Here is a 27,155-nt window from a genome sequence, read left to right as displayed (position 1 = left end):
TAGGGGTTATTAGCTACATGAAGATGTTGGACAGACTTGGATTGTTTTCTTTGCAATGACAGGTGAGAGAGGCAAAGTTTAAAGCTGAGTTCTGGGGCAAGTTTTGTCCACAGAGGGCGGTGAGTGTCTGCAACGTGCTGCCAGGATTGGTGGTTGAAGCAGATGCAATAGTGGTATTTAAGAGCCTTTTGGTTAGGCATATGGAGATACATGGAATGGAGGGATATAGATTATGTACAGGTCAGTAAAATTGGTCTTGGCATCATTTTCGGCACAGACATTGTGGGCCTATTACTGTGCTATAATGTTCTATATTCTATGTTAGAAATCAGAAGGGGAATATATCTAAATGGTAGCAAAAATATTTTATTTCATTTGGAAATGTGTTAATAGTTATATCGACCATGGGCATTAGACAAATTTACAAACCACAAATCGATTTTAGGACAGATTATCCGAGAATTTAACTTTGAGGTAATATACCCTTGAAATTCAATAGTTATCTGAACCAGCTGCGAGAATCCTCTGAGGCTAAATAATCGTCCAGGGCTAAGCTGAACCCTTCAGCTAAACAATTCCTCAAATGAAAATTTTATTAAGGATTTGGCAGTAAAACCTAATACCCAAAAGTCAAAATCAAGAAAACTAGTTTTAGTGATTTTCTATCCTCATCCTATTGTTGACATTTTACCTTTTTTTATTTGTTAGCATTAAAAATCCATGTATCCTCAATGACCAAAAATGTTTTGGATGAGTTTGGAAGTTTTAAACTCGATCTACGCGGGGACGTTGAAATGAAGGTAAATTTATATGCAAGTTATGGTTTAGCACAACTCTCATAATCACAGCCATGGATGATATGGATTGAACTTAAATCATGTTTTAAACCATGAAAGATAGAAGCTGACAATACCTTTTGGGATTGTCGGTGGTATGATGGTGGTGATAAATAAAGAGCTGGTCAAAATTAAGAAGAGTATTTCCTTCTTAATTGAAGGGAGAACAATATAATTACTTTATATTGTGATTTCCATTACCCTTTCAGAATGCCCCACAAGTTATTAAATATTTTTGAAACACCATTAATAAATATTTCCCTTTTAGCATTAAAATTAATGTTTGCCCTGTAAACAAAAAATGGGTAACTTGAAAGCCCTAGAGCCACTTTCACAAAAAATAATACAAAAGATTTTAATAATAGAAGAAAAATCCCATCGTATTCTTTTAAGTTTCATTGGTGGGAGTTTTTCCTTTACCACATGGGCAGTAAATCATTGAAATAAATTGCCTGTCCATCATTTTTATTCAATTTATATAATGAATGAAAATGTTACTTATGTTATCAATAAATGACCTGATCCTGTAATTTGCTATCCAAGCATCAGAGATCAATATCATAATAAGAAGTTGCATATGTTCCAGGGCAGTGCAATGGCAAAGCTGGTAGAGTCATTACATTGCAGGACCAGAAACCCAGATTCGAAATTTGACCTTGTGTGTTATTTTTGTGGAGTTTGCATGTTCTCCCTGAGATGGCATGGGTTTCTTTCAGTCCCTCTGGTTTCCACTCACATCCCAAAGATATGTGGGTTTGTAGGTTTATAGGTTAGTTGGTTCTGTAAATTGCATCTAGTATATAGGGAGTGGATGCAAAAGTAGGGTAGCACATAACTAGTGTGCTGTATGATCAATGTTCGTCATGGACTTGGTGGGCTGAAGGGCCAGTTTCCATACTGTATCTTTCAATCAATTCAATCAAACTTTATGCTTTTTTAATAAAGTACCTAGGCATTCAACGGTAGTCTCAACATTCCAAAATAAATGCGAAACTAATTTAAACAGGAGTCTGATAATTTTCCCACTGTTCCCAGTTGACAAATGATGGAGAGTAGCTACCTAATTCTCACTCTGTGGCTTTGCATATTTGCATGTAAGGCCATTTTTATGATCAACTGAAATCCTATTCTCATGTGTAGATCTGTAATCTCACACCAGTTGTCATCTTCAGGCTAAAAGGTGATTAAAATAGAAACCGAGATGAGTTTTCCCAGCAAACCCGCTAATTATCATTCCGTTTTTTTCTATTTGACTAAGTTTGGAGTGTGCTGGAAAATAGACAATCAGCATTATGTTGAAACAAATTTAGTGGAAAGTTTGTTGATTAATGCTCTTGAATCGTGCTTAACTCGCACTTATATTTGCTTGTTAGGAATACACATTCTGATAAATTTTGCAAAGCTCAATATTAGAAACCTATAATTATAGTCATAAAGTCATACAGCATGGAAACAGACCTTTTGGCCCAACATTCCCATACCGAACAAGGTGTCCATCTATACTAGTCCCACCAGCCCATGTTTGGCCCATATCTCTCTAAACCTTTCTTAAGCATGTACCAGTCATTGATAATGTCATTGCTCATAGTGCAGCTGAACCAGTTGTTCTCAAAGTAACCACTGCCAGACACTGTAATAATGCATTTGAAAACTGTGTTGCAAATATTTTTATGGCCAAATCCTCCTCCTGGCCCCCTCAAACAAATTGTTTGTGCTGATGCTGATTGCTCAATTAAGCCTTCATCACCTTCTCTCTGCATGTAGAAAAACTGGTAAACGTCCAACTGCATTTCCAATTGGCTAGTTGCCTTCCAGCATGTGTGTGCATTGGCAGTTTGGCAAAGATGACAGAAATAGGATGAACCATGTTAATGCTTCAGTCCTCTGGCTTGTGGTGATCAGGCGATTTCTACATTTGGTCACTCCATTGACTACGCAATAATCAGTTAAACTACAATTTGCGCCCAAGATTTCTCCAGTTGTGTTCGTGACAAAAACAGTAAAAGTTCAATTTTTTCAAACCTACTGGAAAATTGGGTGTTTCTAACAGAGCGTTGCAATATTTATCCCAATAGGTGTCATTGATGTGGCCTTTTTCAGTGCAAATGCATGTTAAGAAAGTTCAAAATCTTTTAGTCAACAAGCTTTCCACCAGTAAGTTCAGATCAGGTGAATGATACCCAAATACCACCTAGTGAGATTGCTCTCAATTACTCTAATGCAAATATATATCTGCATATACATATATTTAAGCATCTAATTGTGCAAGAACTACTTTACAATGAGTCAGTCATTGCTCTAAGAAAAAAAAGAATAAGAATGGTTCTGACCATTATTTTACCCGAGGGTACAACATTCGTTTCTGCACCAAGGCATGGAAATGAAATAATAGCTAATAATATTTTTTATTGAACTGTGATAGTTATATAAGTTTACATACAGTAAACTTAAACATACAGTAAACTTAAACAAAATCAATTCTTTATTACACCAGTGAGCTGAAGGATCCCTTAGGATCTTAGAGGTTCATATCAGGTTCATATCATTAGCAGCATGTCCTTTGAAAAATATGCCAATCATCTAGACTTTTTTCCCTTTAGACACCCACACATACAATTTTGATGCAGGTCAGTAATGTTGAATAATGCTCGATAATAGGTGAATAATGTTCAGAAATCAAAATCCAGGTCCATTTCTCCTTGTCTGGTCCTGTAACTCTTGAGACCAACTGTATCAATTCTAACACCTTTCTGAAATCAAATCAGTCAACCGAGGCTGATATGACCTTCATAGTTCGGTCAATCATGCCTTAAACAGAGAATTCATGGGAAACCACCTCCAGCTTAGTTTATGTAAAGGTTTGTTACGCTTTTTTTGTCACAGAACCTGCTCTTCAGAGCTGCTTCCTTTTCCTTCCATTCGCTTTTCAAATTTCAAGACTGTATCTCATTTTAAATTCTGTGCTCACAGTCTGATTAAATCGTTTGCTCAACTTTAGCCTTCAATGCCTCTCACATTTTAAAGTTCTACAATCCCATCAGTTCTAAATTTTCCTTTGTAAAGAAATGAAATTCACTCCTCTTGTAGAGTTGCTTCAACTCGAATCTGTACGTAAAATGGTTCACTCCTAAAGAACTGACAGAAGGAAAGCAAATTGAATGTGAATCACAATTTCATTCAGCGTCTTCTGTGGCAATCAATGACTGAGGACAAGCATTAACAGCGACATGAAATCATTGTGAGCTGGATTATGTCTGATAAATGATGGGGGCTGGGGAAAGACAAAATTATAGGAGCTGGGATTCTGAAGGAGTGAAAAAAACATGTTCCTTCAAATTGTAATAGCACAAATTTAAAATCTATTAATGTCAGTATTATTTTGGCACATGGACTGCAGGGCTGCAGTCCAATTGAGTCAATGCTTGTTGAGTGATCAATTTAGTTGACTGCATAGGAAATTCAGCCAAATGCCTTCAATCTGAAGCAATCGTGTTTACAATCAAATCATTAGGGAAAACGCAGTATAACAAATAAATCATATAATTGCCAGATTTTACAAAATAATTAATTCCACTCCCCAGAAATTGATTATTTTGCCATTTTGCTTGAAGGGCATCATGTGTGTGTTAATGATATGAACCTCTAAGATCCTAAGGGATCCTTCAGCTCACTGGTGTAATAAAGAATTGATTTTGCTCCCATTTCCCATTTTGCCATTTCATATAAAGAGCAAACTCAAAATTGATGCAGCTAATTATATTTTTCCCTGTTTAACCTTTTTGAAATACATTATATAAATGTGGAATTGTTCAAGTTCAGACATTTCCCATTCCATTATAGTCAAATGCTTTCAAATGAGCAAAATGCCAAAAATAGTCGCCCAAAATAAGCATTACTATAAAGAAACAAAATAAGGAAATCTCACAAGTGTTCTCATGAACCATTTTAAGTTCCAGTTATAGCTACAGCTCATTAATTTAAAGGAACAAAACATTTGCCCCTTTGCCATCTCAAAACAGTGCCATATAATTTCAACAATGTGGGTATTCAACAGCATTAGATGTAGCTGGAATCAGATTCATGGAAGAATGCCATTTGGCTGATCAAGTGCGTGCCAGGTCTCTGCAAGAACAACTATTTAATCCCAATTCTTTCTTGGAGTCCAGTACTTTCCATTTTCTCCCTTCATTCGCTCTGGCATCAATACAAATCTGCAGATAAATGCATCCCAGTGAAGGACACAAAGTGCTGGAGTAGCGCAGCAGGTCAGACAGTGTCTCTGGAGAACATGGAAAGCTTACATTTCAGGTCGAGACCCTTCTTCAGGCTGATTTTAGTGGGGGAGAAGAAGACTAAGAAGCAGTGCAATGCATGGCAAGTAATAGGCAGATGCAGACTAGGGGGGGGGGTCACAGTTAATTAGGTTGAAACTAATTAGTTTCAGAATTGTTAACCACTAAATTCCGGGGATGGTTGTAAAATGTCATTTGCTTTTCTAAAATCCATCAGGAGAGAATATCATTTTTACTTAATGTTGCATATTTGGGGCTCCAGAGTCTCCAAAGAGTTGAACCTTTAATTGTCCATTAATTAATTAATTAGATTAGTTACAAATGAGTAATAATTGCTGATATTGCCACTGATATCTATATTTTGTGAAAGAGTAAGAGAAATGAGACACAGAGAACACTCCTGCAAATTGAAGCAAAAGATCAAACCTAAAACTTGTCTGTCTGATTTAGTGCCTTAATCCATCATGCATCTTAGAAAATCATTTTCATATACATTATAAAGATTGGCAAATATTTAAGGATTATTGATGATTTTAGCCAGCATGTGTAACATTTGATTTGTCTTTGACAGGGTAAAGGCAAATTGAGGACCTACTGGCTGCTTGGTGAACAGAAGGATATTTCCGATATCTAATATGATGTTCGATGTGAAATCGCTTGTACACTATTATACTGCAGAACAGTGATCGTTCAAGCTGTAGTTTATTTGTTACATAAACAAATTTTGGCTATGTTAATTTCTGGAAGATCTTAGAAGATATCAGTAGCCTAGAATTATCCTGGGTATGTTTCATACCTGAACAAAGCTGCAATATAAGTAATTTTTATTAAGAACATTCTTCTTAGCTTTTCAATAAACCCTTATTGTTTTGGTGCTTTCTATATTAAGATTTATATAATGTGTTTGAGATTTTTTTTTTAAATAAGGGGTAAAAATCTGTCCTTGTTCACTCGAGTTAAATGAGTCCAAAAGTTTTCACTGTTGATTGTACCCCCTTCTTGACATATTAGTCCCATTGACTGTGATGGAACCAAATACTAGGATGTGATGATACCTGGTGTTTGGTTTTCTCACACCCATTTAACACTTTCAACTAAAGGTAAATTCTTACCGTAATATTTTCCCAATATAAGCTGTACATACTGTGTATCTAAGATATTGTTAAATATTTTGTTCAAATAAACCAGATAAAATCGGTTTGACTGGCATTTCAGTTAATACTTGGGAACGTGAGAGATGCGTATATAATATTCAGACTTAGAAGTTGAGATCGTTTCAAGAAAATAAGAGTTTTAGGGAGAAATTAAGAATGCAAGACAGTGGAACTTGGAGAAGACTACCTAGCCCCAAGACAGGCCCATGATTCAATCTGATTGTGGCTGATTTGCCCTGAGCCTCAACTCTGTTTAGGAAGAAACTGCAGATGCTCATTTAAACCAAAGATAGACACAAAAAGCTGGAGTATCTCAGCAGATCCTTTTCCTTGCCAGTTCCACAGCCCTCAATAAGCTAATCTATCTCCTCTTTACATACCCTCAATGATCCAACCTCCAGAACCCTCTGTTTTAGAGTATTACAGAGATTCACCATCCTGTAAAAAAAAACACCCCTTTGCACCTCAGTTTACAATGACTTCCTTCTTACTTTGTAATTATGTCCCTTTGTTTGAAATCCTCCACTCATGGAAAAAACATCAATATCTATCCTATCATGCCCCTGTGACTTTTATGTGCTTCAATGCTTAATTCTCTCAGTTCCAAAGAATGTACATGTAACTTTTTTAGCCACTCCTCATAAGACATCGGCTCTTCCCAGAAATGAGTCTATTGACTCTCTTCTGGACTGCTTCCAATGTGAGTATATTCTTTCTTAAAATTATGGAACAATAATGGTGGCCCAATGGCATAGGGGCAGGACAATGGTGTAACGGTAGAGCTGCTGCCTTACAGCATCAGAGACCTGACTTCGATCCTGACTACTGATGTTGTCTGTATGGAGTTTGTGCGTTCTCTCTGTGACTGTGTTGGTTTTCGTTGAGTGCTCCGGTTTCCTCCCACACTCCAAAGATGCACAGACTTGTAAGTTAATTGGCTTTGATAAAACTGTACATTGTCCCTAGTGTGTAGGATAGTGTTAGTGTATGGGGATAGTGTTAGTGTATGGGGATAGTGTTAGTGTATGGGGATAGTGTTAGTGTATGGGGATAGTGTTAGTGTATGGGGATAGTGTTAGTGTATGGAGATCGCTGGTTGGCACAGACTTGGTTGGCTAAAAGGCCTGTATCCGCGCTGTATCTCTAAAGTCTTAATACTCAGTACATCATGTGCAGCCGCACCAACATGCTGTATAATTGTAACAATACTTTTCTTAAACTCCAATCCTTTATGAATAAAGACCAATGTGCCATTTGTCTTAACTATTTGCTGTACCTGTCTGCTAACATTTAGTGTTTCATGCATAAGAACACGTAGATCCTTCTATACTCCACTCATTTGTAGTCTCTCCTAATTTAGATAAAAGTCTCCCTTTGAATTCCTCCAACCGAAGTGTATGACCTCACACTTTCCTATATTAAACTCCATTTGTAAAGACTTTGCCCATTCACTCAACCTATCTATATCCTGTTTCATAATCCCAATGCTCTCATTGTAGCATGCTCTCCTATCTACTTTCACCTCATCAATAAACTTGGATACTGTGAACTCTTCCTCTTTCCAAATCATATGGAAAGTAACTAATTGAGGGATAAGACCTGATCCATAGCACTCCATATGTTTCCAGTTTGAAAAAGCTCATTTTGTTCAGTATGATAATCTGCCCTCAATCAATGTTTACCCATTGATGAAATCTTATCCAGTGTAGCATCTTTTTAATGTGGCACCTTACCAAATGCCTTCTGAAAATCCAAGTGTAACATATATATATATAGATTCCCTTATATAAACCTGACTTTCCTTAAATAACTCCAGAGGATTTATCAAATTTCTCTTCTTTGGGAAGCATCTTGACGAAAGGTAATTTCTCCTTAGCCATATTTTCCTTAATTTCAACTCTAACATCTAACTAAAATTATTTACTGGCTTATTGTTTTTTGTCTTTCTCCCTTCTTAAATAGGGAGGTCCTAAAATGGTAGTATCTTCCTGGAATTCTGAGTTTTGAAAATGTGGCCAATGGTTCTATTCTGCAGCCACTTCATTTAAAACCCTGGATGCAGGTCAATAGACCCCGTCAACCTTTAACCTTATTAAGTTTTTCATTGTTTCATCCCTTTTAATAAGAATTGTTACATGTCATTTTCTTCCATTTGAAATTAATTTTTTGCAGTGTCATTTTCTGGAAGACAAATGCTAAGTTTTGTTTCAAGTTATACAGAATACAGAATACCTTTATTGTCATTCGAACTGAACGAAAATCATTTGCCAGCAGTCACAACAGCACAGTCAGAGCAAAAAAAGAACACAAGACACACAACTCCAACACAAACATCCATCACAGTGACTCCTCCAAACACCCCCTCACTGTGATGGAAGGCAAAAAACTTCCTCTCTCTTCCCCCATGCCCCTCCCACAGACAGACAGCTCGACCCCTGCCGAGGCGACCGGCCCACGCAGCCCCCGCAAGGAGATGGAAGGTCCCGCGGCCGAGCCGCACCGGGCGATGGAAGGTCCCACGGCCGAGCCGCACCGGTGATGGAAGGCCCCACGGCCGAGCCGCACCGGGCGCTGGAAAGTCCCGCGGCCAAGCCGCACCGGCGATGGAAAGTTCCGCGGCCGAGCCGCACCGGCGATGGAAAGTCCCGCGGCCGATCTGACATTTGTTGAAACCAGCATGTATGTTATATTGATCTCAACCCCAATATTTCTAAATAGTCCCTCCATATTTTACTAATTTTAACATATTGCTTCAAATTATATTCCCTGATCCAATTTTCTTTGTGCTGCTAAGAGATTACTTGTTAAATATTGCTTGTTCTGGTCCCCAACAATCTATTGGAATAATTGTGATGACAAGTGTTCCTGCCACTGATTAAATAATCAAATAATCTGCAATTGTCCAATTTACTACAATATTCAATGGTTCTATGGTGCTTTATTTATCTTCAAGGTGCGAAAATTAAAAATAAACTTTTTAATTGATAAGAAGACATCCTTAAGGATAGAGAGACCAGTTGGAATGTTGATGGAGTGGTGGTAGATGAAATTAAATCAGACAGGTTTGAGGCGGCACAGTGGCGCAGCGGTAGAGTTGCTGCCTTACAGCACTTACAGCGCCAGGGACTCGGGTTCGATCTTGGATATGGCTGTACGTAGCCTGTACGTTCTCCCTGTGACCTGTGTGGGTTTTCTCAGAGAACTTCAGTTTCCTTTCACACTCCAAAGACATACAGGTTTGTTGGTTAATTGGCTTGGTGTAAATGTAAATGTAAAGATTGTCCCTAGTGTAGGATAGTGTTAATGCGCAGGGATCGCTGGTCGGTGTGGACTTGATGGGCCAAAAGGCCTGTTTCCATGCTGTATCTCTAATCTAAGTGTGAGGTAAAAACTTGCCCCACACATCTCCATTAAACTTTTCCCCTCTCACTTTATAGCTATGCCCTCTAGAGGAATAGAGGAAATTTGGGATGTAAGTTCATGGGACTCTGAAAATGGCAACATAGGTGGATAGGGTAGGGAAGGTGTTTAGCCTGCTTGCCGTCAGAGGCAGGGGTATTGAGCAAAGCGGTTGGGATTATCAAGATAGATTTAACAATGAGAGGTCTTCACTGGAATTTGAAATCTTGGTGTGACAATTACATTTTTTTCAACTGCACTGTTTGTTAATCTGCATTGTATCTTCTTTGCCTAAGTTCTCAAACTAATGTGTTAATATTCACAGCGACTGTTTAGACGCAATAGACAATAGGTGCAGGAGGAGGCCATTCGGCCCTTCGAGCCAGCACCGCCATTCAATGTGATCATGGCTGATCATTCTCAATCAGTACCCCGTTCCTGCCTTCTCCCCATACCCCCTGACTCCACTATCCTTAAGAGCTCTATCTAGTTCTCCCTTGAATGCATTCAGAGAATTGGCCTCCACTGCCTTCTGAGGCAGAGAATTCCACAGATTCACAACTCTCTGACTGAAAAAGTTTTTCTCATCTCCGTTCGAAATGGCCTCCCCCTTATTCTTAAACTGTGGCCCCTGGTTCTGGACTCCCCCAGCATTGGGAACATGTTTCCTGCCTCTAACGTGTCTAACCCCTTAATAATCTTATACGTTTTGATAAGATCCCCTCTCATCCTTCTAAATTCCAGTGTATACAAGCCTAGTCTTTCCAGTCTTTCAACATATGACAGTCCCGCCATTCCGGGAATTAACCTAGTAAACCTACGCTGCACGACCTCAATAGCAAGAATATCCTTCCTCAAATTTGGAGACCAAAACTGCACACAGTACTCCAGGTACGGTCTCACTAGGGCCCTGTACAACTGCAGAAGGACCTCTTTGCTCCTATACTCAACTCCCCTTGTTATGAAGGCCAACATTCCATTGGCTTTTTTCACTGCCTGCTGTACCTGCATGCTTCCTTTCATTGAATTGACTCCATTTAATTTTACATTTCTTTTACTGCAACTCAGAGCTCATTGAATGACGGCAACACTGATGCACGTTTTATTTCCAAATCACAGCTAAAATGAGAAGCAGGACCATAACAAATAATGAATTAGACTTATGCTAAAAACAGTTCATAAATTGTAGGAGCAGAATTAGGCTATTTGGCCCCTCAAGCCTACTCCACCATTCAATCATGGCTGATCTATGATTCCCTCTCAACCCTATTCTCCTGCCTTCTCCCTATAAGCCTGGCACCTGTACTGTACGTTGGTACACGTGACAATAAACTAATAAACTAAACTAATCAAGAATCTATCAATGTCCATTGACAAATATCCATTGACGCCTCCACTGCCTTCTATGGCAATGAATTCCAGAGATTCAACACCCTCTGAGTAAAGAAATTACTTGTTTCCTTTCTAAAGGCACGTCCTTTTATTATGACCTTTTGGCCTCTGGTCCTAGACTGTCCCACGAATGAAAACATTCTCTCCACATTTACTCTATCCAGGCCTTTCACTATTTGATAAGTTTCAATGAGGTCCCCACTCGTCCTTCTAAACTCCAGCAAGTACAGGCCCAGTGTCATCAAATGTTAATGTTACAGGCCAAATGCAGAACATGGGATTAATAGAGATTGGTCCCCATTGTCCAGCATGGACGTGTTGGGCCAAATGGCCTGTTTTCATGAAGTTTTCATGAAGTGTGAACATATGGTAATAGGAATTGCCATTCTGGGGGAATGGCAGTACCTCTGTAGACTATCCTGAAACTAAGTAACCACATCTTTGATCACATCGCTGCCATGCTGTTATTATCCTTGTTGTTGCTCTTCGATTGCACAACTCCAATTGCTACTGCCCATGGTGAAGTGGTGCAGTCTGAAGCTGAGCTTTCCAACACTTGAAAGTGGTGCAGCAGTAGAGTTGCTGCCTTACAGTGCTTACAGCGCCAGAACACCAGGTTCGATCCCGACTGTGGTTGCTATCTGTACGGAGTTTGTACCTTCTCCCCATGACCGCGTGGGTTTTCACTGAGATCTTCTGTTTCTTCACACCAAAGATGTACATTTGTTAAGTGTCAATTGTCCCTAGTATGTGTAGGGTAATATTAAAGTCCGCGGATCGCTGGTCGGTGCGGACTCAGTGAGCCGAAGGGCCGCTTTCCGTGCTGTATCTCTTAACTAAAATAAACTTGGACTGTACAAGCCCCTCATAATAGGGTAACATTCCTGCAGATGTACTACATCTTTTGTGTCACAGTTCACAGACAAAGACGCATGAAAATATTCATTAAAACAATGCAGCGGTGAGAGGGGAGGGAGTCCCATGGTGACCGATCGCATCTTATCGGTGGTGGCGTCCTGAAGATAACGCTGTCGCCAGGGCCGACAACGTGAGCCGCAACAACAGTTGTGTCACTGGACTGTGCGGTAGGTGCAGGACTCGCTGGTGCATACCAATGGCATCAGCGCCTAGTTTCACGATGAATCAGCATAAAGTGCTAGAATAACTCAGCAGTCTAACTTCCCATCCCGCCCCCCCCCCCCCCCTCCCTTCTCTGCGTTCCGCAGAGACCGTTCCCTCCATAACTCCCTGGTCCACTCGTCCCTTCCTACCCAAACCACCCCAACCCCGGGCACTTTCCCCTGTAACCGCACGAGATGCAACACCTGTCCCTTTACCTCCCCCCTCAACTCCATCAAAGGACCCAAACAGTCTTTCCAGGTGAGACAGAGGTTCACCTGCACCTCCTCCAACCTCATCTATTGCATCTGCTGCTCTAGATGTCAACTTATTTATATCGGCGAAACCAAGCGCAGGCTCGGCGATCGCTTCGCTGAACACCTGCGCTCGGTCCGCATTAACGCAACTGATCTCCCGGTGGCCCAGCACTTTAACTCCCCCTCCTATTCCCAGTCTGACCTCTCTGTCATGGGCCTCCTCCAGTGCCATAGTGAGGCCCGCCGGAAATTGGAGGAGCAGCACCTCATATTTCGCCTGGGCAGTTTGCAGCTCGGTGGTATGAACGTCGACTTCTCCAACTTCAGATAGCTCCTCTGTCCCTCCCTTCCCCTCCTCCTTCCCAGATCTCCCTCTATCTTCCTGTCTCCACCTATATCCTTCCTTTGTCCCACCCCCGACATCAGTCTGAAGAAGGGTCTCGACCCGAAACGTCACCCATTCCTTCTCTCCCGAGATGCTGCCTGACCTGCTGAGTTACTCCAGCATTTTGTGAATAAATCAGTCTGAACAAAGGTCCTGATGTCACCTATCCATGTTCTCCTGAGATGCTGCCTGACCTGCTAAGTTCCCCCAGCACTTTGTATCTTTTTGTGTATTAACCATCATCTGCTGGTATTTGTTTACTCAGTTATAGCAGAGAAATGACAATAACGGACACCATTATTGGTCCATTATAACAAGGGTTTACTGTAATTTATTTTTAAGAGATTTTATTAGAAAATTACTTGGACGTTGCAGTCCATAATAGCCATCAATGTCAGATGGTGATATAGAAAGTACTGTGCAGTCCATAGGAAAATCTTGATCGCTTCACTCCTCAGCCTCCAATGCTCCATAGAAAACTATCCAAGTTTGTCCAATCTCTCCTTTTAGCTAATGCCTTCTCTACGGGCAGTATACTGGTAAACATCTTCTGCCCACTCTCCAAAGTCTTTCTGCATCACGACTTCCTGACTCTTAAACTTAACGCCCTAACCTATGAAGTAAGGCAAACTATGTGCCATCTTTACCACTCTATCTACCTGTAGTGCCACTTTCAGGGAGCTATGGAATTGGACCCCAATGGCACTAAAGTGGGTAGTGTTGGAGACAATGAAGATGGTTGTCAAAGATTACAGCAGGTTCTTGATCAGTTCGGCATGTGGGCTGAGGAATGGTTAATGGAATTTAATACAGAGAAATGTGTGGTGTTGCCATTTGGGAAGTCGAGTGTGGGAAGAACCTAGAAAGAGAATGGGAAGGCTCTGTGGAGCTGTTTAGAGCACAGGGATCTAAGAGTGCAGATACATAGTTCATTGAAAATGGTGTCACAGGTGGATAGCGTGATCAAGAAGGTTTTTGGCACATTGGCCTTCATCAGTTAGAGTATTCAGTATAGGAGTTGGGAGGTCATGTTACAGTTATATATGACACAAGAACACAAGAAAATAGGAGCAGGAGCAGGAACACAAGAACCGTGTGATCTCCTGGGAGAGGCGAAAAACCGGATAAAAACCCAGGCCAATTTGGGAAGAAAATCTGGGAAATTCCTCTCCGACCCCAAGTTAGGCGATCGAAACTTGTCCAGGAGATTACTCAGGTCTTACTATACTAACAATAGCTCATGGCCACTTCCCTGCCCACTCCCCGTAACCCCTAATTCCCATGTCTATTAAAAAACAATCTATTTCCGTTTTTAATTTATTTAACGTTCCTGCTTCCACAGCTCCCTGAGGCAGCGAATTCCACAGACTAACCACCCTCTGAGTGAAGACGTTTCTCCTCATCTCAGTTTTAAAAGAGCCCCCTCTTATTCTAAGACTATGCCCCCTAGTTCTGGTCTCCCCGATCATCGGAAACATCTTTTGCGCATCCACCCGATCAAGGCCCCTCACGATCTTATACGTTTCAATAAGATCACCTTTCATTCTTCTGAACTCCAATGAGAAAAGTCCCAACCTACTTAACCTTTCCTCATATGTCAACCCCCTCATCCCTGGAATTAACCGTGTAAACCTTCTCTGCACTGCCTCCAGAGCAAGGACATCCTTTCTTAAATATAGACACCAAAACGGCACACAGTATTCCAAATGCGGTCTTACCAATACTGTATACAGCTGCAGCAAAACGTCCCTACTTTTATACTCTATCCCCCTGGCAATAATGGCTAAGACTCCATTGGCCTTCCTAATCAATTGCTGCACCTGCATACTAACTTTTTGTGACATTGATGAGGCCACATTTAGAGTATTGTGTTCAGTTCTGGGCATGATATAGGAAAGATGTTGTCAAGCTTGAAAAAGTTTAGAGATTTACCAGGATGTTTCAGGGACTCAAGGGACTGAGCTATAAGGACAGGTTGTTGGGGGTCCTGCACACGCCCCATGGAATTCCAAACAGAATAAACTGTATATATATGTACATCTCTCCCAAAAGAACCATTGAGAATATGAACAATTCTTCTATATATATATATATAGGCCCCTCTTTTGTAGATAAGGGCGCCAGATATTTAAAAAAGTATCATATTTGTTCCTTAAGTTATAAATAATTTTTTCAAGTGGGATACAGTTAGAAATTTCATTATTCCAAAGGTCCATACTTAAATAAGGATCTGATTTCCAAGTAACTGCGATAGTTTTTTTGGCTACTGCTAATGCAATTTTTATAAATTCTTTCTGATATTTATTCATTTTAAGTTGTGGTCTTATTCCTTCAACATCACCCAATAACAAAAATCTTGGGTTGTATGGAAGTTGTATTCCGATAATCTGTTCTAGAAAACTTCTTAAGTTTGTCCAAAAAGGTTGTATTTTTGAACAGGACCAAGTAGAATGAAAAAAAGTACCAATTTCTTGATTGCACCGAAAACATTGGTCAGATAAACTTGAATTTATTCTCTTTCATTTTTGTGGTGTGATATATAATTGATGCAGAAAGTTATATTGTACTAGTCTAAACCGAACATTTATTGTATTTTTCATACTGTCAAGGCATAGTTTTGACCAATTTGTTCCATCAATATTAATATTCAAATCCGTTTCCCATTTTCGCCTTGATATATGAATTCCTTGTTTAGGGGCCTTTTTTTGAATTAGATTATATATAATAGAAGTAATTTTTTTAATTTGTCCTTTTTGAATTAGGTTTTCAATTTCCTTAGATTTCGGCAAGAACATTGTTTGACCCAATTTATCTTTTAAATAAGCTCTTAATTGAAAGTAACAGAAAAGAGAATTATTTGATATATGATATTTATTTTTCAATTGTTCAAATGACATCAATATACCTTTTTCAAAGCAATCACCTATATATCTAATCCCTTTTTGATGCCACCTATATAGAAGCTGATTACCCATTGTAAAAGGTATCAATCTATTTTGAATCAAAGTAGTCTTTCCTAATAAAGATTTTTTTGTTTCATCCTCAAAATTTACCTTATTCCATAATCCGATCAAGTATTTTAATAATGGAGATTCTTTCAGTCCCCGTATCAATTTAGGTTCCCATTTATATATAAAGTCTTCTGGTATATTTTCTCCTATTTTGTCTAGTTCTATTCTTGTCCATGCCGGGTTTTTTTCTTCAAAAAGAGATGCAATAAATCTCAGTTGGTTTGCTTTATAATAATTCTTAAAGTTCGGAAGTTTTAATCCTCCTGAATCAAACTTCCATGTCAATTTTTCCAACGATATTCTTGACATCTTACCTTTCCAGAGAAATTTCCGCACATATTTATTTAACTCTTGAAAAAACTTCTGTGGTACTTGTATTGGTAATGCTTGGAATAAATATTGTAACTTCGGAAATATATTCATTTTAACGGCATTAACTCTTCCTATTAATGTTATTGGTAATGTTATCCATTTATCAAGGTCTTCTTTTATTTTTCTTAGTAATAATAAATAATTTAATTTATATAAGTTCTTCATATCATTATCAATTCTTATACCTAAATGCTGGTCCTCCCGGCGGGGGGAGAACGCATTTATTAAAGTTAGCGGCAGCTCGTCGGCTCAGCAGACCCCCCCCCCCCCCTCTCATTGGCCGCCACTCCCATCACTCTGGCACATCCCGCCCCCGGCGGCCATTGTGGGCACCCCTTCCCTCATTGGCCGCCACTCCCATCACTCGGGCGGGTCCCGTTGTGACGTTGAACGCTGAAGATGGCCAGGGTAAGTTGAAAAGTTAAATTTTAAACTTTAAAATGGCAATAACTTTAAAAATATAAGACTAATTTGAATGAAACAGGTTATACAGACCCCATGATAATGGTGAGTAAGGTGGGCCTAAAGTTATCGCGCTATCGTGTACCGTTTTTGGCTATGGGATCAACGGGAACAAACATACGGGACAAACAAAACAAACAAATCGAACAAACAAGATGAGAGTTTTAGTAATATGTATAGATATAGATTTCAAAAGAACCAGACACTACAGGATTAAAGTTTACAACCAAGTGATTCAAATTCTAGAAGGGTTTGGTAGTCTCCCACTGGTGTCAAACTTGATGGAATATCTTAGAATCCATCCGCATGATCAGCCCTGTGCCTCTGTACATTCTGGATCTTTGACCTTCTGATTGACAGACCTCAATCACTGTGAATCTGTAACATCTCCTCGTTGACGATCAAAACGGATGCAGCTCAAGGCTGCATGCTCTGCTCCCTTCTCTAATCCCTTTACACCTGTGACTGTGTGGTAAGCATGGCTTCAATGTCAGTTATAATGATGTGTCAGCATGTAGGAGAGAGAAACATTGATAATAGGTGCAGGAGGAGGTCATTTGGCCCTTCGAGCCAGCACCGCAGAGACTGAGCACATGGTTGAATAGTACTGCACTAACAACCTCGCGCTCTATCACACCAAGGCACTAATCACTGACTTTGGAAAGGGGAAATTGGGAGACCACGCACCTGATTTCATTGGTAGGTCAGCGGCGGAGAGAATTAGCAGCTTCATATTCCTGGGCATGAACATTCCTATATTTAGCAATTTTATTTATTTAACATTAATCATATTTAACATTAACGTAAATAATGGGTTGTGGGCACTTTGAGGCTATGACCTCTAATCCTAGACTCCCCCACTAGTGGAAACATCGTCTCCACATCCACTCTATCCAAGCCTTTCGCTATTCAGTATGTTTCAATGAGGTCACGCTTCATTCTTCTAAACTCCAGCGAGTACAGGCCCAGTGCCGTCAAACGCTCATCAAAGGATAACCTACTCATTCCTGGGATCATTCTTGAAAACCTCCTCTTGACCCGCTCCAGAGCCAGCACATCCTTCCTCAGACATGTTGCCCAAAATTGCTCACAATATTCCAAATTTATGGAAAATTTCCAACAGATCTCCCAGTGCATCACGCATTTCAACTTGGCTTCCGATCTTCTGCATCAAAGTCCTCATCTGAGTCCTTTGTCACTCATGTGAAATGCCTGGATAGAGTGGATGTGGAGAGGATGTTTACACTAGTGGACGGGTCTCGGACTAGAGGTCATAGCCTCACAATAAAAGGAGATACCTTTAGAAAAGATATGAGGTGGAATTTATTTAGTTAGAGGATTAGGTGAATCTGTTGAATTCATTGCCACAGCCAGATGTGGAGGCCATGTCAGAGATTGACAGGATCCTGATTAGTAAGGGTGTCAAAGGTTATGGGGAGAAGCCAAGAAAATAGGGTTGAGAGATCAGCCATGATTGAATGGCAGAGTAGACTCGATGGACTGAATGGCCTAATTCTGCTTCCATGACTTATGAATTTACAAACTTATGTTGACATCTGCAACATCCTTGGCTTTGTTCTGGCTGCCTGGATTAAACCATATGCAGCTCTCACTTTGAATCTAAGTTATGCAGAGCTTCAGAAACTGAGCTGAGTTGTAACTACTGTACGAAGTCAAATGACAGACAGCTTTATTCACTTGTTGTTTCCGTTTTGCAGTTCGTGACAGTATATACAGTGAAAATAAATCTGCAGCTTGTATGTCAGTAGCGATTGTAGGATGATAAGTAAGATGTGAAAAGAAAGAAAAGATCTGATCTTTAGTGGTTTCGTATTCGCTCGAGTAATGGATTCATTAACAGCCGTTCAAATGATGGAAAAAAATTAAATGCAATTAAATTTAAAATACAGGATGCGCACAGCACATAATCCTGCATCTAAAATTGCATCCCTTAGCAGGGGTAACAGTGGAACAGCAATGGCAGAAATTTCTGGGAATAATCGGGAAGATGCAGGATCTTTTCATTTCAAAGAGGAACATAGAAACATAGAACATAGGTGCAGGAGGAGGCCATTCGGCATATTGAGCTAGCACTGACATTCATTGTGATCATGCTTGATCATCCACAATCAGTAACCTGTGCCCAACTTCTCCCCATATCCCTTGATTCCACTAGCCCCCAGAGCTCTATCTAACTCTCGCTTAAATTCATCTAGTGATTTGGCTTTCACCGTCCTCTTTGGCAGAGAATTCTACAAATTCATAACTCTCTGGGTGAAAAAGTTCCTTCTCACCTCAGTTTTAAATGGCCTCCCCTTTATTCTAAGGCTGTGGCCTCTGGTTCTGGACTCCCCCAACATTGAGAACATTTTTCCTGCCTCTAGCTTGTCCAGTCCTTTTATAATTTTCTGTTTCTATAAGATCACCTCTCATCCTTCTAAACTCCAGTGAATACAAGCCTAGTCTTTTCAATCTTTCCTCATATGACAGTCCCGCCATCCGAGGGATCAATCTCGTGAACCTACGCTGCACTGCCTCAATTACAAGGATATCCTTCCTCAAATTAGGAGACCAAAACTGTACACAATACTCTAGATGTGGTCTTACCAGGGCACTACACAACTGCTGAGAACCTCTTTACTCCTATACTCAAATCCTCTCGTTATGAAGGAATAAGATTCTTAGGGGAGAAAGAAGCGACCGTGGCTGACAAGGGAAGTCAAGGACAGTATGAAACTAAAAGAGAAGGAATATAACTTAGGAAAGATTAGTGGGAAGCCAGAGGATTGGAAAGCTTTTAAAGAACAACAGAAGGTAACTAAAAAGGCAATACAGGGAGAGAAGATGAAATACGAAGGTAAGCTCACTAATAATATAAAAGAGGATAGCAAGAGTTTCTTCAGTTATATAAAGAGTAAAAAACAGGCAAGCGTGGAAGTTGGACCACTGGAGAATAATGCAGGAGAAGTGATAATGGGGAATAAAGAAATGGCAGAGGTGTTGAATAACCTTTTTGCATCAGTCTTCACAATGGAAGACACCAGCAACGTGCCTGAAATTCAAGAGAGTCAGGGGATGGAAGTTAATGGAGTGGCTATTACTAGGGAAAAGGTGCTTGGGAAGCTGAAAGGGCTGAAGGTGGGTAAGTCACCTGGACCAGATGGACTGCACCCTAGGGTTCTGAAAAAGGTGGCTTTAGAGATTGTGGAGGCATTGACAGTGATATTTCAAGAATCACTACAGACAGGAGAGGTCCTAGATGATTTGAAAATTGCCAATATTAATTACCCCACTGTACAAGAAGAGAGCAAAGCAAAATAGTGGGAACTATAGGCCAGTTAGTCTGACTTCAGTGATTGGTCAGATTTTAGAGTCCATTATTATAAAGGATGACGTTGCGGAGTTGTTAGACGTTCACGATAAAATAGGCCAAAGTCAGCATGGCTTTGTGAAGGGGAGGCACAAATTTGCTGAAATTCTTTGAAGCAGTAAATAGCAGAAAAACAAAGGAGTCAGTAGATGTTGTTTACTTAGAGTTTCAGAAAACCTTTGATAAGGTGCCATACGTGAGACTGCTAAGGAAGATGAGAACCCAAGGTATCAAAGGGCAGATACTTGCATGGATATCAGGTTGGCTGGATGGCCGAAGGCAAAGAGTGGCAACAAAGGGGGCTTTTTCTGGTTAGCTGCCAGTGACTTGCAGTTCCGCAGGGGCCAGTGCTTCCACTTCCACTTCGTAACTTCCTCTCTTGCCTCTTTCTTACTCTTTATATAATTGAAGAAACGATTGCTCCTCCTCACTTTGTATATTAATGATTTGGATGAGGGGATTGAAGGCTTTGGGGCCACGTTTGCGAATGATACGAAAATAGGTGGAAGGGCAGGTAGTGTAGAGAAAGCAGGGACTCTGCAGAAGGACATGGATAGGTTGGGAGAGTGGGCAGAGAAATGTCAGATGGAATATAGTGTAGCAAAGTGTTGAGTCTTGCACTTTGGTAGTAGGATTAAAGGCGTTTCACTGCACCTCAGTACATGTGACAATAAAGTAAAGTAAACTGAAATAACAACATGATATTATAATGTATTATGATTGTTATTAGCATTAAAACAAACTGATAAGATCTTATTTTTGTATTTATCATGATTTTAATTTGCAAGCTTTGAGGCAGTTTTTAAAGTGGAATGAAAAGTAAAGTTTACTATAGTCAGCAGAAACAGCAGCATCTTGATCTATGTGGTTAAAAAATAATATGAAACAGATTTAACACTGTTGGAATACCATATATAAAATAATGATAACAACATGTCATACTTCTCTCAATGTTGCATTGCACAGGGACTGAATTAATTTTTAAAAATGTTATTGCCTTTGCATACATAGTTAATTATAACATTCTGCTGATGTTACACTAATTTGTTCAGTGGTGCAACTGTAAGCAAATCCAGTCATAGAAATATTTAATGAGCACATTTATGATGATGTTTTCATGTTTGTAAATTGTCAATATGTCAAGAATTGAAACCACACATTTGATTGCTCTCATTATCATTTTTGAAGTAGGACATAGCTGATATTTTTTCTGCTTCTTTTTCAATCACACATCTCCCTATAGGTAATAAATTAAATGAAAATTAAGTTTATTGCCCTCTTTCACCCACTGAAGACTCTCTACGTGTACTAATACCAGTGCCATCATAAAAGCAGTGGGGAGAGAAGTGCAAAAGGACTTCGGAGTGCTGGTGCGGAGTTTCCAAAATGTTAATCTGCAAGTCGAATCGGTAGTAAAGAAAGCAAACTCAATGCTAGCATTTATTTCAAGAGGGCTTGTGTACAGAAACAGGGATGTAATGTAAGGCGCTAGTAAGGCCGCATTTGGAATATTGTGTGTAATTTTGGGCACCATTCCTGAGGAAGGATGTGCTGGCTCTGGAGAGGGTCTAGAGCAAGTTTACAAGAATTATCCCAGGAATGAGTAGGTTAACCTATGATGAGCGTTTGACAGCAGGGCCTGTACTCGCTTGAGTTTAGAAGAATGAAGCGGGACCTCATTGAAACATACAGAATCGTGAAAGGCTTGGATAGAGTGGATGTGGAGAGGATGTTTCCACTAGTGGGGGAATCTAGGATTAGAGGTCACTAGACCAAGTGGACCCGTTGGGCCCAAACCTCTCCTGCATTGGTGCAGCCCAGACCATTATACAATCCAACCTACCTTGCATTGACTCCATTTACAGTTCACACTGCCGCGGCAAGGCCACCAGCATAATCAAGGATGTCTCACCACTCTCTCTTCTCCCCTCTCCCGTCAGGCAAGGGGTATAGAAGTGTGAAAAGCGATACCTCCAGACTCAGGGATTGTTTCTTCCCAGCTGTTATCAGGAAACTGAACCATCCGATCAACAACTACAGAGCTGTCCCGAGGTACTATCTAGCTCATCGGAGACCCTCGGACTATCTTTGTTGGACCTTATCTTGCACTAAACATTATTCCCTTTATCATATATCTATACACTGTAGATAGCTCAATTGTAATCATGTGTACTCTTTTTGCTGATTGGCTAGCACACAACAAAATCGTTTCACTGCACCTCAGTACATGTGACAATAAAGTAAAGTAAACTGAAATAACAACATGATATTATAATGTATTATGATATAACTCAGGACCTGACAGAATAGCATTCTATAAGACCTTGAGTGGAATTATAATATCAGGCTAATGATTAGCAAAGATCATTGTTATTAGCATTAAAACAAACTGATAAGATCTTATTTTTGTATTTATCATGATTTTAATTTGCAAGCTTTGAGGCAGTTTTTAAAGTGGAATGAAAAGTAAAGTTTACTATAGTCAGCAGAAACAGCAGCATCTTGATCTATGTGGTTAAAAAATAATATGAAACAGATTTAACACTGTTGGAATACCATATATAAAATAATGATAACAACATGTCATACTTCTCTCAATGTTGCATTGCACAGGGACTGAATTAATTTTTAAAAATGTTATTGCCTTTGCATACATAGTTAATTATAACATTCTGCTGATGTTACACTAATTTGTTCAGTGGTGCAACTGTAAGCAAATCCAGTCATAGAAATATTTAATGAGCACATTTATGATGATGTTTTCATGTTTGTAAATTGTCAATATGTCAAGAATTGAAACCACACATTTGATTGCTCTCATTATCATTTTTGAAGTAGGACATAGCTGATATTTTTTCTGCTTCTTTTTCAATCACACATCTCCCTATAGGTAATAAATTAAATGAAAATTAAGTTTATTGCCCTCTTTCACCCACTGAAGACTCTCTACGTGTACTAATACCAGTGCCATCATAAAAGCAGTGGCACTGTTGCTGCCCACTAGCAGGAGTACTCACTTTAATGGAGCTATGGGTGCAGAGACATGTACGAATTCTGGAAAAGATACACATGCTTCAGGTATGATTGATAGATTAGGATTTACGGCAAATTGTTTACAGTCTGAGGGAGTAAAATGGGTGTTTGGCATCAGAGATCCAAACTGTCAAATTGATAATACAATGACCATAAATTAATATAAGCTTCCATAAATAATGGAAGCTTATAGACTTGATATTTCAACTCAATGGCCTGCTGTCATGTCTTTTTGATGCAAATCGTCAACCTGAAACATTAATTCTGTCTGTCCGAAACGTCACCCATTCCTTCTCTCCCGAGATGCTGCCTGACCTGCTGAGTTACTCCAGCATTTTGTGAATAAATCGATTTGTACCAGCATCTGCAGTTATTTTCTTATATATTAATTCTGTTTCTCCTTCCACATAATTTCTCCTTTGTAGATGGGATAACAACTGCACTGAAGAAAATGTTCTTTCTCTCTTCTCGAAGTTAGTCCATCTGGATTACTGCGGCATGGTGGTGCAGCAGTAGAGTTGCTGCCTCACAGCACCAGAGACCTGGGTTCAATCCTGACTGTGGGTGCTGTCTGTACAGAGTTTGTATGTTCTCCCTGTGACCGCGTGAGTTTTCTCTGGGCGATTTGGTTTCCTCCCACACTCCAAAGACGTGCAGGTTTGCACGTTAATTGTCTTTGGTAAAGATTGTATATTGTCCCTAATGTGTAGGATAGCGCTAGTGTACAGGGATCACTGGACTCGGTGTGCCAGAGGACCTATTTCCGCACTGTATCTCTAAACTAAACTAAACTAAGGATGGAGGATGTCCATTCAGCTGCCTCAGAACCCACTGTGGTTTTGTCAGTTCTGAGGAGGCTGATGCAAGCAATGTGATAATCATTGACCCTCATACACGAGATGTCTAAATGGGGCGGGGGGATTTGGTGGGTCATTTATGAGGTAGTTCCTTATACATGGAGTCTAGTTTCTCAATAATATTCTGAATGTTCCTTCGCAATTTGAGTGATCGTGGGCCTGAGGTTTCCAGAAGCCAATAAGATATTACATTTTTTGAAAAGGCTTTGAGTACATAATTGAGACCATTCTTCTGTTCTTTGAATAAGTCATTTTGTGGATGCCAGACATGTGCTTCCGTAGCACTTAACCCTTATTAATTTTGCAGGCGGCCCCAATAGTCAAGGAAAGAGATATAATTCGTGTAGGAAGGAACTAGATGCTGGTTTATCTTCGGTATAGAAGCTAGACATAAAGTGCTGGAGTAACTCAGGCATGCAGAGAGAGAGAGAGAGAGAGAAGGAATGGGTGACGTTTCGGGTCGAGAACCTTCTACAAACTGAGAGTCGGGGTAAAGGGAAACGAGAGATATCGAAGGTGATGTAGAGTGAAGCACCGAGAAAACACATGTGGCTGTGGTAGCGAGTCTGGGTTAAAATGTGGTAGCACAGAGAAATGATTCCTTAGACGGAGACAACACTGACCACAAGGTGAATACCAATTATTTAATTTTTTTAAATTCTCAATTTGTTTTCCTGAATTGGTTTTCAGATTTCTTTTTCTTTCAATATGCTTAGGATTTTGATGTGGTTTTTCACCTCTCTAGTAGACTGCAAGGCATCAAGAGGTTAGTCAGTATCTTGGGCAGACATCCAATATGTCATCACCATATGTTATAACTTAGATGGATGGTCTGTTTTCTTACTGCTTATTATGTTTTTGGTTGCATATTTGTAATGAAGCTGGCTATATTACCCAAGAAAAACACAGGTAAGATGCATGGGAGGCTGACAGACTCCCAGATTTCGCACACTGCTGTTCTTTTGGTTTATTGCATTCGATGATTGTTTGAACCTGACCTGAGGAACCTGAGGAAAGACGTTTTTGCCTTAGAGGGAGTACAGAGAAGGTTCACCAGATTAATCCCTGGGATGGCGGGACTTGCATATGAGGAAAGACTGGATAGACTGGGCTTGTACTCGCTGGAATTTAGAAGACTGAGGGGGGATCTTATAGAAACATATAAAATTCTTAAGGGGTTGGAGAGGCTAGATGCGGGAAGATTGTTCCCGATGTTGGGGGAGTCCAGAACCAGGGGTCACAGCTTAAGGATAAGGGGGAAGTCTTTTAGGACCGAGATGAGAAAACATTTCTTCACACAGAGAGTGGTGAGTCTGTGGAATTCTCTGCCACAGAAGGTAGTTGAGGCCAGTTCATTGGCTATATTTAAGAGGGTTAGATGTGGCCCTTTTTGCTAAAGGGATCAGGGGGTATGGAGAGAAGGCAGGTACAGGCTACTGAGCTGGATGATCAGCCATGATCATATTGAATGGCGGTGCAGGCTCGAAGGGCCGAATGGCCTACTCCTGCACCTATTTTCTATGTTTCTATGTTTCTATGCAGGATTAATTAGTGTGATTAAGACTCTAATTGCATGCGGCGATCAATCAGTAGTGCTGATTGTTGAAGGATTGAGGAGCCTTGTCCAAAAAGATTTTGTTGCTCTCCCATATCTTTAAGGGACAATTGGAATCTGGGTTGCTCTTAAATGAAACTATTTGTGAGTGCTTGACAAGGCATTATATGCAAGCACATAAATAGCCTCAGACCACACCCCATTGTGGCCCTTCTACTTTTTTTAGATAGAGTTCCCCGAGTCTTCAACTCTCACCCCACAAGCCACTGCATCCAACACATCATCTTCTAACATTTCCGTCACATCAAATGTGATCCCACCAGTCACATCTTCCCATATCCATTCATTTCTGCCTTCTGCAGAGACTGCTATTTGGTTTACTCATCCTCACCCAAGCCATCCCCTCCCTAGGTACTTTCCCTTGCAACTGCAGGAGATGTAATACTTGTTCCTATACCAATAGACAATAGACAATAGAAAATAGATGCAGGAGAAGGCCATTCGGCCCTTCGAGCCAGCACTGTCATTCAATGTGATCATGGCTGATTCCTTCTCCCTTACCTCCATCCAGGAACTCCAGCAGTCCTTCCAGCTAAGACAGAGGTTCACACACATCTTCTCTAACCTCATCTAATGTATCTGGTGTTCCCAACGTGGCCTCCTGCACATCGGCAAGACCAAGTGTAGACTCAGCAACCGTTTCGCTGAACACTTGTGCTCGGTCCGCCAAGCCCTATTGGATATCTTGGCAGCAAACTATTTTAATTCCTCTTCCCATTCTCATACTGACCTTTCTGTCCTGGCCTCCTCCATTGCCATTGAGGCCATATGCAAATTCCACTTGGTTAGCTTACAACACAACAGTATGAACATTGAATTCTCCAATTTTGCTTCTGGCCTTCTTTCCCCCCCGCCCCCAGGTGGGAGGGGGGGAGGGTCGTTTCCAGATCAAATGTTGAATTAATGATGCTGGTCTGTCATTTTTCTGCCTCTGGGGATAAAAGAGTTAACAGGCAAGTCTTGCTCTGTGCATCGGATGGGACAAGTAATATAGATTTAATTTTCTTCTTCTGTATTGCCTTGGCAAATGAGGGCATTCAATGTATTATTGTTTTCAAATGTTAATTGGAACAGAACATAGATACAGGGTAAGGGGAGGGAGGTTTCGGGGGGATGTGAGAAAGAACTTTTTCACCCAGAGGGTGGTTGGAGTCTGGAACTCACTGCCTGGGGTGGTGGTGGAGGCGGGAACACTCACAACGTTTAAGAGGCATTTGGATGGGCACTTGAAATGCTACAACATTCAGGGCTACGGTCCAAATGCGGGAAAATGGGATTAAAATTAGACTGTGTTTGGTAACGGGCGGCACGGACACGATGGGCCGAAGGGCCTCTTTCTGTGCTGTAGGACTCTATGACTCTATGAGAACCATTTTTTGAAATGCACAAATCTGTTGGCAAATAGAGTATAGATATCAGCTAACAAAAGTAGATTAGGCACTGTGTTTGTTTTATTAAAGAGCTCGTAAAGACAAATATCAGCCCCATTCATTATTTTGGCTTGTTTATTAAATACTCTGAGCACAAGAAATAGGAGTAGGCATAGACCATTTGGTCGCTAGTCTGCTTCGCCATGCATCAATATCATGTATGAATCTCCA

At 40.3% G+C, this 27,155-nt stretch overlaps 1 protein-coding gene across 1 annotated transcript in view; it reads left to right on the top strand.

Annotated features, from left to right (window-relative positions):
• The window catches only part of npr2 (natriuretic peptide receptor 2), a 161,937-nt gene extending 155,612 nt beyond the window's left edge, over nt 1-6,325 (top strand). The window contains exons 22-23 of the mRNA XM_078396012.1: nt 709-800; nt 5,700-6,325. Of these exons, the coding sequence (XP_078252138.1) occupies nt 709-800; nt 5,700-5,762 (155 nt within the window). The 3' untranslated portion in view covers nt 5,763-6,325. The remainder of the gene's footprint in view (nt 1-708; nt 801-5,699) is intronic.
• The last annotated feature ends 20,830 nt before the right edge of the window (nt 6,326-27,155 follow it).

Source organism: Rhinoraja longicauda, chromosome 1 (genome assembly GCF_053455715.1).
Source record: "Rhinoraja longicauda isolate Sanriku21f chromosome 1, sRhiLon1.1, whole genome shotgun sequence".
In the NCBI taxonomy this organism is placed as follows: domain Eukaryota; kingdom Metazoa; phylum Chordata; class Chondrichthyes; order Rajiformes; family Arhynchobatidae; genus Rhinoraja; species Rhinoraja longicauda.
Note: the sequence above shows the minus strand (reverse complement) of the source record. Positions and strands in the feature narration are given on the sequence as shown.